This window comes from Alternaria novae-zelandiae, assembly GCF_023758075.1.
Source record: "Alternaria novae-zelandiae strain BMP 2774 chromosome Unknown scaffold_12, whole genome shotgun sequence".
NCBI classification, from domain to species: domain Eukaryota; kingdom Fungi; phylum Ascomycota; class Dothideomycetes; order Pleosporales; family Pleosporaceae; genus Alternaria; species Alternaria novae-zelandiae.
In genome coordinates, this window is record NW_026056972.1 from 589363 (window position 1) to 607017 (window position 17655).

The window sequence follows — 17655 nt, forward strand, 5'->3', positions numbered from 1 at the left end:
CTAGCGCAGCTTCTTCGTCTCAGAAGCATATGTGCGATCGTTCTCGTCACCCTCAACTTCCTCGACCATCTTATCGACGGCCTCAGCTTGCTTCTTCCACTCGCTTTGGCACATCTTGAGTTCCTTCTGAAAGAGCTCGTCGTTGGGCTTCCTGTAGCTTCCACCAAGACGGTCCCAGAGCGTCGTGTATTGACCGTAGTTGTAGTTGAAGTATAGATGGTGCATGGTATGGCAAGCAGCACCGTTGATGATAGGCGAGTTGTGCGCGTATTCGCCGTCGTGGATCAGGACGGTCCAGATATTGACGAAGACGAAGAGGAAGACGTATGCGAATTTCGAAAGTGGGAATATGAAGGGGAAGATGTGGTAGGGAAGGCCCTGGGCGTAGCCGTCGGCCGGGTGGAACGCGTGCGAGGCGAAGGGCGTGGGCATGATCCACTTGTGGTGCGGCTTGTGGACGTGCTTGTAGACGCGGGGGTGGTGGAGGCCGCGGTGAATCCAGTAGATGGCCGAGTCGGTGAAGAGGAAGAAGAGCGGGAACTGCAGGTAGTTGTACCAGAGCCCTGGGCCTTGGTCTACGGTGTCGTATAGCTTGGAGTAGCCGCGCACTTCGAGCAGGAACCAGGGCACGGTGAAGATGGCCATGATGGGGAAGGCGATGTTGGCCTGCTTCATCTCGAGCTTGATCTGGTTCTTGAGGTAGCGCGGGTGGTTGAAGGTCGACTTGTCGAAGACGAGGAAGTACGAGGCGCCGGCGAAGACGTAGTATACTAGGACACCAAAGAGCCTGGAGCGTTGTTAGAGGAGAACTACGTAAAAGGCTGGGGCAGCGCATACCATGTGATGAGGTACAAGGACACGGCCTGTCGCCGCCAGTCGTCGCGTGTCCATTGGCTCATGTAGGCATACTTGGAGGGCTCGACGGAGAAGAACTGCGTCGAGGGCTCGTACTGCCAGGTCGCGTGCGGAAGCGCAAAGCCCGTGGGCTCCTCTCTAATGCTCGAAACCGTTGCATTGCCGACGAAAGAGGGTATGGAAGCGGGAAGGAGGGTTGCGTAGAGAGGGTCGAAGAGAAAGGTGTCTGCTAGTTCGAGGACAACGTCCATGGCTATTCGGCTGGGGCGAGGAGACGCCTCGGCGATCGGCGTATTCAGGTACGGAAGACCTGCGATTCGTGATGTTTGAGGACCAACGGGCGCACACAATGCAGGTACACGTCACAACAAGAGACAGGCGATAAGAGCAATGCAAAGAGAGCAGAGTATCTAGGATAGAGTATAAACGAATGTGGGGAGGCGAATGCTCTCGTTCAAGTAGGTAGCAATAACGGCAACGCTTCCATTTATCGGCGATAAGTTTTCGGCGCCCCGAGTACAAGCGTCCCTGAGGGAAATGTCGCCAGGGTCCATGTTAACTGCTTTGGCTCCTCAACCGTCGACGTTGTGCCAATCAAGCGTCAAGACGGCCGACTAGAGACGCTCACGTGACTACGCATCACAATCTCGCGCGCCGGAATCGACGCATCCGCTGGTTCCGAAAGTGGACTGACAGCCCTACAGACGCTGCCCCTTATCAGATCTTCTCATCCGATCCTCGGAACATGCTCGGACGGTGACAGCACGGTTGACACGCCACTCTTGCGCTTACAAACCGTGATTGCGCGTTTTGTGGCGTGCATTGTCTTGACTGGTAGTGACAATCATTTATTGGTGGCATGGAAGATTTGAGTCTAGGCGGTCTCGACAGACCCTCTTGCGAGCCGTATACAGCTGATGCTCATTCGTCTCTACTTCATACCAGACTTCGACAACACATTTACTTTGCCACAATGCTGACAACATCCTCATCGGCCACTACATGCCCTAAGCCCACCTTCTGCGGCACGTGCCTGGCACTCGCGCCCCAAACCAGCGCATGCTTGAATGTCTCCTTCAGCGTCCGATGAACTTGGTCGCAAACATCTTCGATCGTGCTTCCGTGTCGTACAATGAGCGCCTCTGAGAAATCTGGGTCGTTGCCCTTCCTCTTTGTGTACACCCTGATCAACCTTAACTCTTCCCAACACCTGTCAACGACGTCTTGAATACCGAGATCGAGCTCACAGCTCATGACGACGGTGTGTGGCTCGCGTGCTAATTCGTCCAAGTGCGGTAGACCGATGCTATCGATCTTGTTGTACACGTAGAGACACTTGATGTATTTCCTGTGGTCCTTCATGATGACGTCAATGAAGTCGTCGACTGTTGCGTTTTCGTCTCGGACGAGGACTTCGCAGTTGAGCATCTTGTAGTCTTTGAGAATGTTGTAGACCATCTTCTCATCGAGATGCTTGGGCGGGACCTGGAAGTTGATCTTCATGCCGCCAGCCTTCTTCGGCTTGAGATAGATGTTCCTGTATGTCGATGAGATTATGCCATAGCGGGAAGAGTTGCGGTGAACTTACGGTGGCTCGCGGTTCAATCTGATGCCCACGGCTTCCAATTCAGCCTCCAGCAATCGCCTTTGTTCCGCCTTCTTCGTAGCATCAAGAATCATGCAGACAAGATCACTCGTCTTCGCAGCACTAATGACCTGTCTTCCTCGTCCCTTGCCCTCCGCAGCACCCTCAATGATACCCGGTAAATCCAAGACCTGAATCTCAGCACCACCATACTCAAGCACACCAGGAATCGCCGTAAGCGTGGTGAAGGCGTAGGATGCGGCTTCTGATTTTGTCTTTGTGACTCTGGAGAGGAAGGTCGACTTTCCTACCGAGGGGAAGCCAACGAGTGCAATACGCGCATCTCCGGATTTCGATACATCGAATCCTTGGCCTCCGCCGGAACCTGCACCTGCAGCGGGTTCGAGGAGTTGTGCGCGGAGACGGGCAAGTTTTCTGTAGCATGGTTAGCATACAGAGACTATATATAGGAGTATGGATAGTGTACCCTTTCAGTAGACCAAGATGATATTCTATACTTGAGCGTCAGCACGTGATACACAGTGCATCCAGTATCAATGCAATCGAATTTGCTTGTACATACCCGTAGCCTTATTCTCTGCATCTCGTTAGCGCAAATACCATCAAAAAGCACTGTCCCACTCACTCTGCGTCCTCCTCATCTCATCCTCAATCCTGGCGGGGCGTTAGCGCAAGGCCACAACGAAACTTCGGCGCTATCCCACTCTTTGATCTTCTCCGTAATATTCACCATCTTGACGGTTACTGCGCACTCTTCGCACTCGGATAGAGAGGGACTGGGGTGAGGATGAACGGTAATCGCACTTTGTGGCGGCTGCAGTCCGGCAGTATCACGATGGTAAAGGTTTGGTGTTGCAGGCGCCCGCAGCCCAGCGCCATTGCTCTTCGGGTCTAGCGCGTCAGCTAGCGAACGCAAGATGCAGTGCGTCATCTGAAAGGCCATGAGCTTTCGCGCCACGCTGGTTTGTTTTGTAGTTTCTAGTGCTTAGTCTTGTTGCTTTCTTTCCTATGTTGTTCGTTTCTTACTTCTGTATCGCTTCTCGTGCCGTCTTGGAAGCATGTTGTTTAAATCCGAGGATCCTTGGCCGCGCTCGCATCACGACTTGTTAGATCACTACCACGCTCAACACGATAAAGCTATCGCATCTGGGGAGTACCAACCATTCTTGTATCCATGGGGGACGCTTGGTGCACTTTTTGTTATCATATATCTTCTCATCCCACATCAGAACCGGCCGTGGCTCGAGAAAGGACGATACTTGGCATTTGCATGGATTGCCGGATTTGCAACTTACAGCAACTTATACACAAAGGCGAGGGCGGTAGCACCAGCTTTGGGTATAGGTCTGGTCAACGCATGGAGTATAGCATGGGTTGGCGCGATCATAGTGTGCAACGATGCACAGACAGATTTCATGAGGATTGAAAGGACCGGAGGCGTTTTTGGTTCGGATCCAGACCAGCGGAAAGAGAAGACACAACACGATGGAGGTGCTGAAGCCAAAGAAGATATCAAGAATCAGACACTAGAAGACGACCTCGTCAACAGCACCTCAGGCCCACGAGACCGCCACGGCCAATACGCATGGCAACCCTACCCCGTCCACCCCTTCATCGAGCGCCTAGACTGGGTCCTGGATATATTCTGCAACTTCCGGGGCATGGGCTGGAACTGGCGCACCACCGCCCTGCCCCCACCTCCCAAACCCATCCAGATCCAACTCGATAGCAACTCCAAGTCCACCGTCCCAAAGCACACCTACAAAACCCACGCGGGCCAAGTAGCACAATTCACAAACCGGCGCTCCCTCCTGCGGCAAAACACCTGGCGCCTACTCAAAGGCTACCTAGTCCTCGACTTGCTAAAAACAACAATGATGTGGGATCCCTATTTTTGGGGCTATACAGACAGAGCACCACCACCAGCCCACCTCCCCTCCTGGCTCACAAACAACCCCGTACTAACACACATCTACCACCTCCTCCTCAGCATGCTCGCCGTAAAATACGCGCTCCAAACCATCTTCGCCCTCGGCCCCCTCTTCTTCAGCGGCCTCCTCTCCCCCTCTCTCCTCGGCGCCCGCGCTGAACCCTGGATGTATCCTGAGACGTGGGCGCCGTACAGCGTTGTCTTGGATAAAGGGCTCGCGGGCTGGTGGGGCAGCTGGTGGCATCAGACTTTTCGGTTTGCGTTCCAGGAACCTAGTCGCAGGGTTATTGAGATGGTGGGCTTGGATAAGAGGGGGGTGGGCGCGAAGGCGTTGCAGCTTTTTGTCGCGTTCTTTCTGAGTGGCGTTGTGCATGGCAGTGGGAGTTATACTGCGACTGGGGAGACGAGGCCGGTGAAGGGGCCGATGGCGTTTTTCTTGCTGCAGGCTGTGGGCATTTTTGTTGAAGCATGTTTGACGCAGGCTGCGAGGGGGACTGGGCTGGAGAGGAATCTACCTGGTTGGCTGAAGCGGACATGGACGTTCGTGTACGTCCACGTTTGGTTTTATTACACGGCCCATCTTCTTTGCGACGACTTTGCTCAAGCGGGCGTTTGGCTCTTCGAACCTATTCCTATCTCTCTGTTTCGCGGACTGGGATTCGGACCTGATGCGAGAGATGGGTGGTGGTGCTGGGGTGGACAGCTCGTACGCTGGCATCGTGGTGATACGTGGTTGACGACTGGTATTGCGTTTTAGAAGCTTCTACCGTCTCCTACGTGTAAGTCAATTGTCGCATAGCGCCTGGTAGATTCCCTACACACAGCACTGTAATCCGATCGATAGACCCAGAAAGAACAAGACACAGTTCTTCAAGAACGTATGCCCTGTCTTCCAATTAGTCTTCTAAGAAGAAGGCTCTCCCGTTTTCACTTCCCCAATCACTGCGAAAACTCAGTTGCGGTACGTGTCCAACCAACACCCGTTTTCACTATTTCACAGATCACCTCCACCTGCCAGCAAAGTGAAAGTACCCTTTTGCTGTACCAGTAGACTATCGCACCTCCGCATACGCCCACCCCTCGCATAGTCTTTCCCGTTAGAAACCTCCACGCAAAACGACGTACACCTTCTGAAGACAACCCCACTCCGTCCTACAGTCGAACGCCGACTATGAACCAAGAGCCCTCAACAACAGAAACAATATTCAACCTAACATGGCGCTACCTCTCCCACGCCGCCGTCCCCGCCATGCTTCCCGCCAGCGCTCTCGACGCCAACGGCTCTATCCCACGGTCGTTTTGTCCAGACGTGTATGATGGGGTGAGGAAGACGGTGGGGGAGATGAGGGAGGAGGGGCAGTGGGCGGTTTGGTATTGGGTTGTTGGGCCTGGAGATGAGGGGGGAGATGGGGAGGATGGAGTGAAGAATGGTGATGGGGAGAGGGAGAGAGTAGGCTGGCATCCGTGTTTTAGGTTGCCGGCGAATCGGTGAGTGCGTGGCTTTCTTGTGGATGGGGTGATGGGGTGGTTTAGTTGGTGTGATAGGGATTGAGTGGGTTGGGTGTGGTGTGTGGTGTTTGTTTGACTGGTCGATTGGTTACTGACAACTGACATTGAATAGGCGCGTCGTCACACGTAACGTCCTCACCTCACCTACCTCCCTCCCTCATACCAACCCTTCCACCAACACCAACACCGTCCCATCACCCCCCGCTCCTCCTCCACCCCGCCGCCGCTCAATATCCTCCTCCTCCTACTTATCCACCAACCCGGACCATCACATCCCTAATCCCATCGCCAACCCCAACCCCCACGGCAACCACACCCGCCGATCAAGTGCCGACACAACGCGTCGAATGAGTTCCGTTCGCGAAGAAAGTAAGAGCGAGGAGGGTAGTGTGGAGGCGGCAAGCGAGAGTGTGAGCGAGAGGATAAGGAAGAGTACGAGTTTACATGTTAGACCGGGGATGGTCAGGAAGTAAGCTGTAAGGGGAGGGAGGGGGGATGCGAAGGGAGGTGATGGGTAGGATACTAGAGAAGTCGTAATGAAGGTCTGCCCATGTAGTGAGTTTGCGAGATTTCTGTCTGATAGTTTGACTGAACAAGCCTGTTGTAGAGATACGGAACCAACGTGTCACTCACAACATTGTACTCGCCTTTTCCTAATCGCACTGAATCTTTCGCTTCTTCCATGACCAACGTTCAACATATCAAGGCACCCCTCCTCCCTTCCCCCCACCATCCTTCCTCTGTGTAGGAAGAACGTCGGCTTACACTGCCACTCCCACTCCCCCCTGTCCCTTCCCAGTCACCCGCATGCATGACAGCATCCCAGCACTCCATGCGTTTCACTCCGTATGACGCGTTTCCCTCCCCAAATCTGAGGTCGTCATGACTTATCTCAAAGTTTACACAGTTGCGTATTCCGTATCAAGACACACGACGGCATTACCGAGATGAAGGGCGTTCATGCAGGACCATTGCCACTTATAAGGAGGCCACGCAAGGCTGAAGCGAGATGTCGAGTCAGTTGTTCCTTGCAACACCAAGACCACAACAGGCAAGTAGGGAATTTGTAATACCGCCGAATGAATCTCAACAGAAGGATAGTGTGACGTGAATAGATGGAATGGTAATAATAAATATAGTACATACACGCGCCACACTCTATAGCACATGGCACAAGGCCCAGTCCAGCCCGGTCCGTCTAGCCACACACACCTACACAGCCCGACCAAACCAAACCGAACAAACAAAAGACCGCGCACTGACGACAGCAGCGCATCTCGCAGCAGGGTATCGGAAAGAAACTCGGAAGAAAACGATCGCGCAAAAAACAAACAAACCACGATCTCAACGACCATGACAAAGACCCGAGATGCGATGCGATGAGGAAAAAAAGAAACATTATGACTTTGTATGTGAGGGTTGTGCGTCGCCGCAGATATTGTGTAGTAGGTCGTAACAGCTCTTACAACAAGAAAAGTAGAAAAAAAAGAAAGGGCAACCGGAATGCCCAGCCCACCCAATCAAGCAGACCCAAGAATCAAGACTGACTGACACCATCAAACTCCTCAAACGACCAATGCAAATGATGTCGATATGCCGCTAAACCGCGTGAATCGTTCCTTTTTGGCTTCTGAACTGTGTCTCTCCTCGTATGTCTTTGTGTTGTGTTGTACGTTTGGTAGTATGGTATTATGACTGCGCTTCGATGATGGTGGGTTGGGAATTAACCTGGAGGGTAGGCGTAATGGGGTATGGTAGGTATTGGTCGTGCTGCTGCTGGTGTGAAGCGTCGGTGGGGTGATTATCTTCTTGCGTGTGCGGCCGTGTGCCTGTGTCGGGGCCGAGATGGGGATCTGGTATTTGGACGTCGAGCTACAGAAAGTTAGTTGAACGGGGTTTTACTCATTGTGTTTTGGTATACGCACTGTCAGGTATCCAGTCCGCCGTAGTGGGATTATGCGGACTGCTTCTTTGGACCCAATGTCGCGGTTCCAATCTTCGATCCAGCGCTCGAGGTCGGCGAGTTGCTTTTTTACGCCGGTGAAGCCCGCGTCTTCCCAGAGCCAGAAGGTCGCGATGCCGAGGACGGTGTCGAGGCAGGCGCGGAAGGTGAATGGGTCAAAGGCGTCGACGAGGGTATCATTAATCTTCTTGATGAGTATCCGGAAGTCGTCTTCGGTGACGAGGGGGTCTAGGATCTCGGGGTAAAGATTGGCAAACGTCGGCGCCAGGTCGCCCTTCATCATCCAGTCGCGCTTTATGCGGATAATGCGCGTCGTGTTGTACAGCTCGGAGTCGAGTGGCACATGCGGGTTGGGATGGGGAAAGCAGGGATGCGAAGGGCCCCAGGGGAACTCGGACACGGCGTCGGCGTCGTCGTCAGCTGCAGACCCTGATCGTCTCGAGTGCAGCGAGGTGCGTCCGGAGCCGGGCAGGGAGACGCGCGACAGGCCGGCGGGCTGGTGGTTGCGGCCGGCTTCGATGTCTTTGTCGGCATGGGGCGCGGGCGAGACACTGTCCCTGGGGTTGGCGGCAGAGGCCATGACGAGGCCTGGAGTAGGCGGCTGCGTGGGTGGCTGGCTCCTGCGATCACGCGGAAGGGCGATGCTGGTGCGACCGCTGATGCTGTCCTCGCCCGTGGAACGTTGGACGGCGAGAGAGCTCGGCGCAGGGCTCTGGCGACTCAGGCGGCGCTCGGGAAGCGAGAGCAGCGGGTACTCGTCGCGGCCGTCCTCCCTGGCTTGCGTCTCAAAGTCGCGCTCAATGGGCAGATTGGGGTAGTGGTCGTCGCGGCGCGGGGGCAGGGCCTGGGGCGCAGGCGGCGGGTGCTGGATCTGGAGGGTGCGCGGCGACGAGTTGACGGGGTTCCAGAGACGCGAGGCGGGCTGGCGCGGCGGGCCCTGGTACAGCGCGCGCAGGTTGAGGTTGAAGATGCGGTTGGTCAGCGACCAGCGGGCAGGCACTGGCGACGCAGCAGGCGGCGGGTAAGCAGCGGAGGGCGGGCGTGGAGTCGTCGTCGTGCCGGTGGTGAACGGGCGGTGCTGGGTGGTGGTGAATTCCTTAGGGGTCCCAAGGGCAAGTGGTCCATGCTCACTGCAGCATTGCCTGCCGACAAGACCAAGTTTGCCGTGGGTGCTGTACTGTTAGGGAAGAAGGAGCAGACAGCGGGGAATCAGGTGTGGTGGATGCGTGCGCTGTACTGTTATGGCAGGACGTCGTCGTGTCGTGGTCGCCGTGGTCAGTGTCGCAGTGTTGGTGTCAACGTCTCACACGGCGGGTTTGGCAATAGCAGAGACAGAAACGGGCCATGGGGATAAACTTTGTCGCATGCAGCAGCAGGAGAGGCGTCACCACGAAAGGAAAGAGCGAGGGTGCTTCCTTCTTCTTGTACACGACACGACACGTCCGCCTCGTCCGGCGCAACTTGGGCACCTCCCAGCCCAGGCTCATGAAAAAGCGCCTGCCTGCCATGGCTTGTGCAGGCTGATGACTGCCTGCCGCATCACGCTGACCCCTGCCCCTTCACCCATCCCTCACCTATCCCACGCACTGTGCCTGCATTAGCCCGGACAATCCTACCCATCCCTAACAATCCATCCGACTGATGTCAATCTTAAGCATACTCGACATGCATTCCCTCCCATACGGTAACACGTTGGCGGGCACACCCACGCCTGCCGTCACCGTTGACATCCGCCGTCCGCCTCCGCTGTCGCTCACATGACCCTGACCCTGACCCTGACCAGACCATGACGTTGGCGCAAGCCTCGAGTACACCAGCCCAGCCCTGTTTCACAACACAAATCAATGTCCACACGATCCTCCTAACACACTCTGTTCCTCGACTAACCCGCTCAATCGCCATCGTCATCGACATCGTCTTTGCCTCCATTGCTGACAATTGCATCAATTGCATGACTCTACGCTCATCCCCATCTCCATCCCCCTCACACCCCCGTCAACCCTCTCAATGCTAACCAACTAACCCTCCATCCATCTCACACGCCCACACCCATGAGTAGCAACTCCCTTCCACCAATTACCCACACATCAGCCACATCCCCGGCAAGCCCTGTCAGCTCTTTACCCAGAACCGCGTCGTCGGGATTCCGCGCACTTGCTCTCATCTGAACAGCGTCGAGTCCGTGTGTTCGACTTGACCCCTTTTCTGGCGTTTACTTCCGATGACTAGTCTGTATATGATGTCAGCCCGGCATGTCTGTGCTGGTGGCGATGCGGTACGAGGCTGGCTGTTTGCAGCTTTGCCGGGTGCGGTGGAGAGATGGTGCCGTTGGTAGAGTAGCAATCGTGGGTCGTGTGGCTGCGTGCGGCGTAGTGTCGTGATAGTCAATCCTGTCTCCAGCCTCACTTTTCCCGTTATCCAGGATCGTCGTCGCTTGTGTATGGTAGACGGCGACTACACCTCTCATATCCTGGGTATAACACTCTTATAATAATAACTGCACATCCTATTACTGTCGATCTATAAAGCACACACTACTGATCATTTCACATTTCACGAATGGAGTCGCTATGCCGGTTCATATGCTCTCGTATTGCTACTAGCTCCAAGATTGTTGTATACTGCAGGATCGTATATAAGTAAATAAAAGCACAAAGTCCCGCCCTCGTGTAATGGTATATCCTTCGCGTTGCTCGTCGATATGCCAGTCCGTATCCAACGCTTATCGTGACCTGAACCTGACCGAACCGAACCTTCCCAAACCCGCTCGCAGAGCTCAAAGGCTCTCGTGTACAACAACTACATAACTACCTACAAACAGAAAGAGAAAAAAGGTTCTTTTGTACGGGCCCGCCGGCTCGTAACTTCATCTCGAAAACTCAAGTACCTATCCAAGGAAATATATATCCACAAGCTAAGTGTGTCGATTAGCATTCGCCTGCATCTTCCTCATCGCCTCCCGGTGCGCATCCATCATCTGTCCACTCCGCATCATACTATCCATCTGACTCGCACGCTGCTGCTGCATGACCTCGCGCTGCTGCCTCTCCATCTCCTTCTGCCGGCGCTCCATCAACAGCGCCGCGCGCTGCTGTTCCGCAACGTGAGCAGCCGTCTGCGCCGGCGGCGCAATATCGCGCATCGTGTCGCGCCAACCCGCGTAGAGTTGCTCGCGCTTCTGCTCGGACTGCGCGCTCGAGGAGCGCTTGGGTTGGTGGCTGTCGAAGCCGGCGGGCGCGCCTTTGGTCGCCCAGGCTTTGTTTTGCCATTTTTGAGAGGAAGAAGGGGGTGTGCGGCCCGGGGAGCGGAGTGAGGGTTGGTGTGAGAGGGAGGGGGAGAGTTGTTGGGCTTGGAGGAGTGCGCGGCGTTGTGATAGCGTCATGTCTTCGTCGTCGGCGCCGCGTTGGGAGAGGTTGGGTGACGACATTTGGGGGGTGAGGGTTAGGGCTGAGGCGCGGTTTTTGATCAGGGACTCGCGCTTGCTGAGGAGGGTGTTACTAGGGAGGGGCGAGAGGGTGTCGAGTCTGATGGCGGAGTTGGAGCGCGAGAGGACCTGGGGAGAGGCGATGGAGGGTGAGTAGGTTAGGGATCGCTGGTTGACGAGTGATTCCTGAGAGAAGGTCGACGTGTTGCGTCGGAGTCCTTGGCTGCTGTTCCTTTGTGTTCGGCTGCCAGTCGACATCCTTCTTGATTCGCGCTTGCTCTCGTAGAGGAGCTCGTCACTGACAGGTGTAGGCTGCTCTTCTGATCCGTCGGCGAGCATGATACCGGGTGATGATGGCAGGAACATGTCTTCGTAGTCTGGCTTTTCGGCAGCCTCGAGATGCTTCGCCCATTCGTTCGTACGGTAAGATAGGGCGATTTTCGACAGCTTCTCCGGCATCACGTTCTCGGCCAGAGTGCCAACCTGTGATCCGCCCTGCTCCATCTGTGAGCCTGAAGAGATCTCATCCGACTTGGTAGACTTGGAGTATTTCTCGCTGCTCGCCTTGGAGCTAGACATGACCGTGTCAGCCCTGTGCTTGAATGTCTGTTCCTTGGGCGAGTCTGCTGTCTTTGGGTCGGTACTAGTCGTAAGAGATTTTACTATTTCAGCGGTGTTGACTACGCTCTTCCGGTTGGGCACAGTGTCGGAGTCCTGTCTCTTGAGTCCGGGCTTTTCAAATGGGTTGTCGTGCTCGGTTCCGATGGGCGATTCGACTGGAGACAGATTGCGGACGGACAGAACATCGAGGTCATCGTCCAGAGTGGCGGCAATAGACGAAGCGCGGTCGTCTTCGTCACCTCGCATTCCGTTGAGAGCTTCTTGCGATGCTACCATGTCCCTCGAGATACGTTGCCTCATTGCGGAGACATCAGAAACGCGCTTCGAGAGACTCCTGGGCACCTCGGCATCGTGATCAGTCTCAGGAACAGCAGAGACGGAGGTATTGTCTTCGTCAGTGTGCGCCTCATCTTCGGTAGGGACTTTGAACGGAAGTGGGATGACTGCTGGAGGTGGCGGAGGGGCTGTAGGGCGTAGGCTGTTGCTTTTGGCCAGAGTAGGCCTCAAGTCGTCTTTGGGGGCCTCTGGAAGAGCCTTTTCGTCCTGCGCAGTGTCGGCCTCGGGTTCGATTTGTTGAATAGCATCGTCATCCAGAACAGCGACAGTGACGGTGGGGTCGGGCTTGGCGGTGCGGCTGGCAGATCGCATCATTCCGGTTGACATGTTGACCGTTACCGCGCTGTCATTGGGAGAAACCTCTTTCTCATGGACATGAGTAAGGTCTTTGGGATCTGACGTGGAAGATCGAACGCTGTCCTCGGGCACATTCTGTCCGTCACCATATGCAGCTTCCCATTGGGCACGTTCTTTCTGGAAGACCTCCTCCACCTTGCGACCTTGCTCCTCCTCCTCACGGTCTTGATCCGCCTGTCTCTCGAGTTGTTGAGCAGCAGTCTTTGCGCGGTGCTCTTTGACTAGCTTCCAAACGCGCAGCTGAGAGACGATACTGACTACTGTAATAATGACAACACCAGCCAGCTCGGCTTTGATGTTCTTGGTAACCGGGTAAGTATTGGTGTTAAGAGGGAAGATGTCATCGTTGAGGTCTGCGGAGGTTAGCAATAGTCTGCGAATACTGCGCGGCAACTTACTCCAGAGGTAAAGCCAGAACTCCTTCCAGCCGGAACCAGCCAGGCAGTCAATACCAAGGATGGCAGCGGTGGCTCCGGAGAAGGCGATTGAGGCGATGAGACCGTAGTTGCGTGTGTAGTGACTGAAAGCAAGCGAGTAGCCTCCAGCTGACATGCAACCAATAAAGATGGCACGACCAGTTCCTGAGGTGATCAGGCCACCGTCCTTGACACTGAGGAACCACATGCTTAGACAGAAGCCACCGAGTAGGCAGCCAAAACCTTCGGCAATGTCTGCAAAGACCAACGACAGGACTCCGAAGATCACTCCAGTGAAGAAGGCCGCCACAAAGAAGGCTCCCTGGATGGCATCCGAGACGGGAGGGTTCATCAAGTATACTATCAAAACAGTGACGGCGAGAGCGGTCAGGTAAGCAGCAGACCCGAACACGTATACCCTTCTATTTGTCAGTATAGGTTGGTAGATGGGTGCCAATGTACATACCACTTGTTCTTGATACCAATGATGGCATATCCTAATCCACTAAGTAGCAATAGCACTCCAGTGACGCCCATAGCGGGGGTCAGCTTGGGGTGAATGGGCAGTGGGTTTTTTGGGTCCGCGGAGGCACTCTCTACATTACATTATTAGCCATCTCATAATACTTCTGACCACATAACTTACCAGAAGACTCTGCTGGAGTAGCATCATCAGATGGAGTCGTAGTAGGGACATCATTGATAGAGCTCGGTGCCGGTGTCTCTGATGGCTTGACTGAGGAAGCTTCAGTCGACGAAGGGCGTTCAGCCTCAATGCTCGAAGAGATTATTCCCGATGGAGTGGGTGTGGCAGAAGGCTGTCGAGACGCACTGTCCTGAGCCTCACGCGTCGACTCCGCGGAAGGAGTGTCATCCTGTCTACGGACAGCAGCATGAGGAGCCGCCACCGCAAACTGTAGGCATAGAACAAGCGCAAGACAGAGAACCAAGTAGTGACCAGAAAAGCGCATGGCGATTATGCGGTGTAGACGTGTCTACAAAGAGCCAAATGCCATGGAGAAATTACGATTAGGATTGGATTTCGCGTCTGAACGGTCCTCCGAGGATACTCGAAGAGGAAAGCGCGACTCCTGATATGCAGCGAGGTGGTGTCTGCAACAATGACGCACGAGCAGAGATGTCGAAAGAGCAAAAATCGACGTGGTAAAGACTGTTTCAAGGAGCGAGGTCGGATTACTAGTAGTAAAAAGAGCGAATGAAGAAGGAGTGTGGTAGGCACAAACGGCCAATACGCGAATGCAGGATATGCAAGTGGTGCAGACGAGATGCAGAAAGCAGGTAAACGGAAGGTGGAGGCGCACCTGGGCATATATCAGACGAGAGAAGCCACATGGGTGAGCGCCAGCATAGCCTAGACAGGAGATCGACGCCTCCTCCCGCAGGTTGCAAAAAGCGAGAGGCTTAGCGAGCACGGCCCTGTTCCTGCAATGAAGGAAAAAAGCAGAGCCCAGGAGCCCATCGAGCTCGGCGGCGTCAGAAACGGCGGCTCCTTTAGGGATGACCCATACTGCAACGGGTGTGGTGTGGTCCTTGGAAAGGTTGAAATTAAGATTGCAATGGCAGCCACCAGCCATTCTAACGTTTTCGCGAGCAACGCCTCCAGGTGCTTTAGGGCAAAACAAGTATAGTTCAGTAGCCTATATTCCTCATCTAGTATTGACACTTGAGAGCGGAGTTCGGACGTTACCCGGTGCCAGACAGCCGTACCAGACATGCGATGAGGCGTTTGAGGCTGCCGAGTGCCGTCCGTCGATAATGCCATGGAGGCGCGCGCTGCGGGTTCCCAGCGAGCTGCACGCACATATGCGAGATGAATTGGTGATTACGCTCGCCAAGCAGGCACATGGCGGCTGTCATCCAGTGAGATGTTGATGAAGGAGAACGCGTCGAACGCGTCGTGAGCTGAGGTGCAGCCATTCGCAGGTAGGGCTGCAAACTCCGCAGGCAGGGGTCTCGCTACGTGCCCATGCATAAGCTGCCGCAGCGTGCATAAAGACCCTCCGCAAGGGCGCTCCTCACATAACAACGTGCAGCCCAGTGAGCCTCAGCCCGTAGTCCGCCCGCAAGGTTCAAGCCTCCAAATACGTTATCTGTAAGATCTTTCATTTTTCTTCAGCTCCCCGAGGCGGAGGGATATGTAGTCTGGATCGAAGCAAAAAGTTCATCATCGCGTTGCCCGAAAGGGAGTGATGATGTGACTGGCACGGCATCTCCTGTAACCGATGCTCCATCAGATCTGCAAGCAGCCGTGCGCGTTGCCGACGATCCAGTTCTGAGCGAACCTTCGCGTGGGAATCACTTCCGTGCTTCCTGACGTTAGCACTAGCGATTCGAGCTATCGGCTTACCTCCTGTCACTAGTTTCACGACACCCTCAGACAGTTCTCACAGCTGCACTTCTTCTAACTCACAGATTTGACGTTTATCTGCTCGCGCCTCATTGTCGAGGCATCACATCGTCATATGTTTCACATAGGTCGTTGCACAGATCCTACTCGGAGTTTTGGCATGGTAGCCCGGAGGTCTGCACGTGGTTCCAAAACTATAGTGGGTCCCGTAAGATTGGCAATACATGCAAAAAGCTTCCGGGTTGAGGCGCAGGCACCACCGCGAGTTACAAGATCCAGCTTCGATGTCCATCTTCCAATACGCACAACTAGGTTTTGACAAGAAAGGAGTGATGGACACGGTAGCATGCAGATTGGGGGTAGTGGGAACGTATTGATGCTGGATGCACGGTGGAAGTCGACGCCATCAGTGTACAACACATCGCATCACATCGTTTATTCCTGGTTCAGATCGATCGAAGATGCAAACGGCTTCAGAATACCGTTTTAACCGAAGGCTCCTACCAACTTGCCAGCTGTAGCGAGCTGCGCGTACAGTACGTGCTCAACGGTGTGTTCATCCGTCCACCAGACAACAGCTGTCAACCGCTCCGAATCCCGCGGCCACACCGCCCTCCTCGCTCTGATCGCCTTTGGTGCGGAGTAGATATCCAGCCTCCCAGTTCTCCAAGATCTCGCCCTTGTTTCCATCTCCATTCCCGTCTCTCCAAAGACACACGCCGTACACCCCAAGCTCGCAAATCACGCCACCCCTCTGCAGCTCACCGTTTCGCAGGATGGCGTTTGTCAGTGGAGGTGGCTCAATCATCTCCATTAGGATGTATGCCGGCCAATGAGTCTCGGGCAGCTTCTGCAGAAATGGTGGGATGGCTTTCCGGTAAATGTTGTTTCCTCCTCCTTCTCGCTGGGGTTTCAGCACATACTTTGTGGCCGAAGAGGCGTCTGTCGCAAGCTTCTTCGCTTCCTCGCCAGCCTCGCTGTTGTCGAGCGGGTAGATCGGTGCAAACGTCTCCAGTACGCGCGCGGCGACCTTTTCGTCGGGTAGGAAGCGCTTGAGGTGCGGTGAATGCGGTGTAGCAAGCACTTGTTGAACCTTCTTGCATCCCGCAAGCTGGGTCAAGACGCTTGGGCACTTGATAGCATGGCTCTTCTCGAGATGAGTGCGGGCGTTCCAGTCTTCGTCCTTTGAGTAATCATCTGGTGAGTACCCTGCTCGAAAGTAAATTGTCGTCACCTCGTACGACGTCGAGGGAGAGTTCGGTGGTGTGTAGACCAGTGTACGGTCTGTGTCGAGCTGCGTGTGAGACAGTGTCTCTCCGAAAGGTAGTCGGAAGGAGCGCACTCCATTATCCTCGAGCAGGGCGTATTCGAGATGTCTTTGATCAAACACATTTCTCTCTGGGTCCTGCACCACGAACAGCACGCATAGGGGACGCTTGGTGTGCGAAGTTCCGTAGGCCTTGTGTGCTGTAGCGAGGCCCTTTGCCAAGGAAGAAGATGACTGGCTCTGTCGCAAAGCCTCTTGATTGATAATGGATGATGTTGAATCTGGGTAAGCGTCGATCGTGAGCAGGTACTTGTGTAACGCAGAAACTTGAGCCGATAGTCCGCCAAAAGACGAAGCAATGGTATTGAACTCGACCTGTTTCAAACCGGACTTTGGATTTGACTGCGAAGGGTCTTGATGTACCATGTAGTCTGAGCGGAAGAGCCCCAACGAAAGGTCCTGCACGTAGCCTTCTTTCTTAACCTCTAGATGGGTCTGCCATAATTTTGCAACAAAGTCGTCAACATGGACAAGCTCCTCCACAATACTCTTCAACCATGTTTCGTCCCTGGCAATGGCTGAGTACAACTCGTTGTAAGCCTGTTGTATTGAAAGCCCTTCCTCGAAGCAGGATCGTGGGAATAAGCTTGGAAACAAGGTGACTGGTGCTGTGCTTGCGAGTACACCAGACGGATCCTGTGATGGCTGGACGAATGACGGAGCCGGGCGAACCGCTAAGCCATGAGCAATCGACCAGTCCTTGAGATTGGATAGCAGGTACTGCTCCTCCTGTTGAGACAGCTCTGGTGGGTAATCGGTGAGCGACATTGAATTTATGGTGGCTGAGTTGCTTCGGTGTCGTTAGAAGAGTAGATCGCTCAGGTAAGAGAGAGACTTACAAATGCTGTCGGCGCTAGAGCGATTGCCTCATCCTGCCCCGCCGAAGCCCGGGGCGCACCGAAGGACCCTCGTCGCGCATTTCAAAGCAAATATTTGGCGGTTT

General features: G+C 54.6%; 5 protein-coding genes across 5 annotated transcripts; 1 reads left to right on the forward strand and 4 right to left on the reverse strand.

Moving 5' to 3' along the window:
- ERG3 (c-5 sterol desaturase) lies at positions 1–1106 on the reverse strand (the record flags this gene model as incomplete). The annotated part of the gene is made up of 2 exons (XM_049399958.1): positions 1–787; positions 838–1106. 2 exons carry the CDS (start codon positions 1104–1106, stop codon positions 1–3), a joined length of 1056 nt encoding a protein of 351 aa, XP_049254269.1.
- Positions 1107–3876: 2770 nt separating this feature from the next.
- On the forward strand, positions 3877–5299 carry J4E88_006333 (uncharacterized protein; the record flags this gene model as incomplete). The annotated part of the gene is made up of 2 exons (XM_049399959.1): positions 3877–4340; positions 5236–5299. The coding sequence occupies 2 exons, from the start codon at positions 3877–3879 to the stop codon at positions 5297–5299; spliced, it is 528 nt and encodes a 175-aa protein (XP_049254270.1).
- Positions 5300–7589: 2290 nt separating this feature from the next.
- Positions 7590–9229, reverse strand: J4E88_006334 (uncharacterized protein; the record flags this gene model as incomplete). The annotated part of the gene is made up of 3 exons (XM_049399960.1): positions 7590–7772; positions 7826–9035; positions 9171–9229. 3 exons carry the CDS (start codon positions 9227–9229, stop codon positions 7590–7592), a joined length of 1452 nt encoding a protein of 483 aa, XP_049254271.1.
- Positions 9230–10777: 1548 nt separating this feature from the next.
- J4E88_006335 (uncharacterized protein) lies at positions 10778–13988 on the reverse strand (the record flags this gene model as incomplete). Its single annotated transcript, XM_049399961.1, has 4 exons — positions 10778–12954; positions 13000–13436; positions 13484–13613; positions 13664–13988. The coding sequence occupies 4 exons, from the start codon at positions 13986–13988 to the stop codon at positions 10778–10780; spliced, it is 3069 nt and encodes a 1022-aa protein (XP_049254272.1).
- A 1953-nt stretch (positions 13989–15941) lies between these two features.
- Positions 15942–17480, reverse strand: J4E88_006336 (uncharacterized protein; the record flags this gene model as incomplete). The annotated part of the gene is made up of 1 exon (XM_049399962.1): positions 15942–17480. One exon carries the CDS (start codon positions 17478–17480, stop codon positions 15942–15944), a length of 1539 nt encoding a protein of 512 aa, XP_049254273.1.
- Positions 17481–17655: the final 175 nt, after the last annotated feature.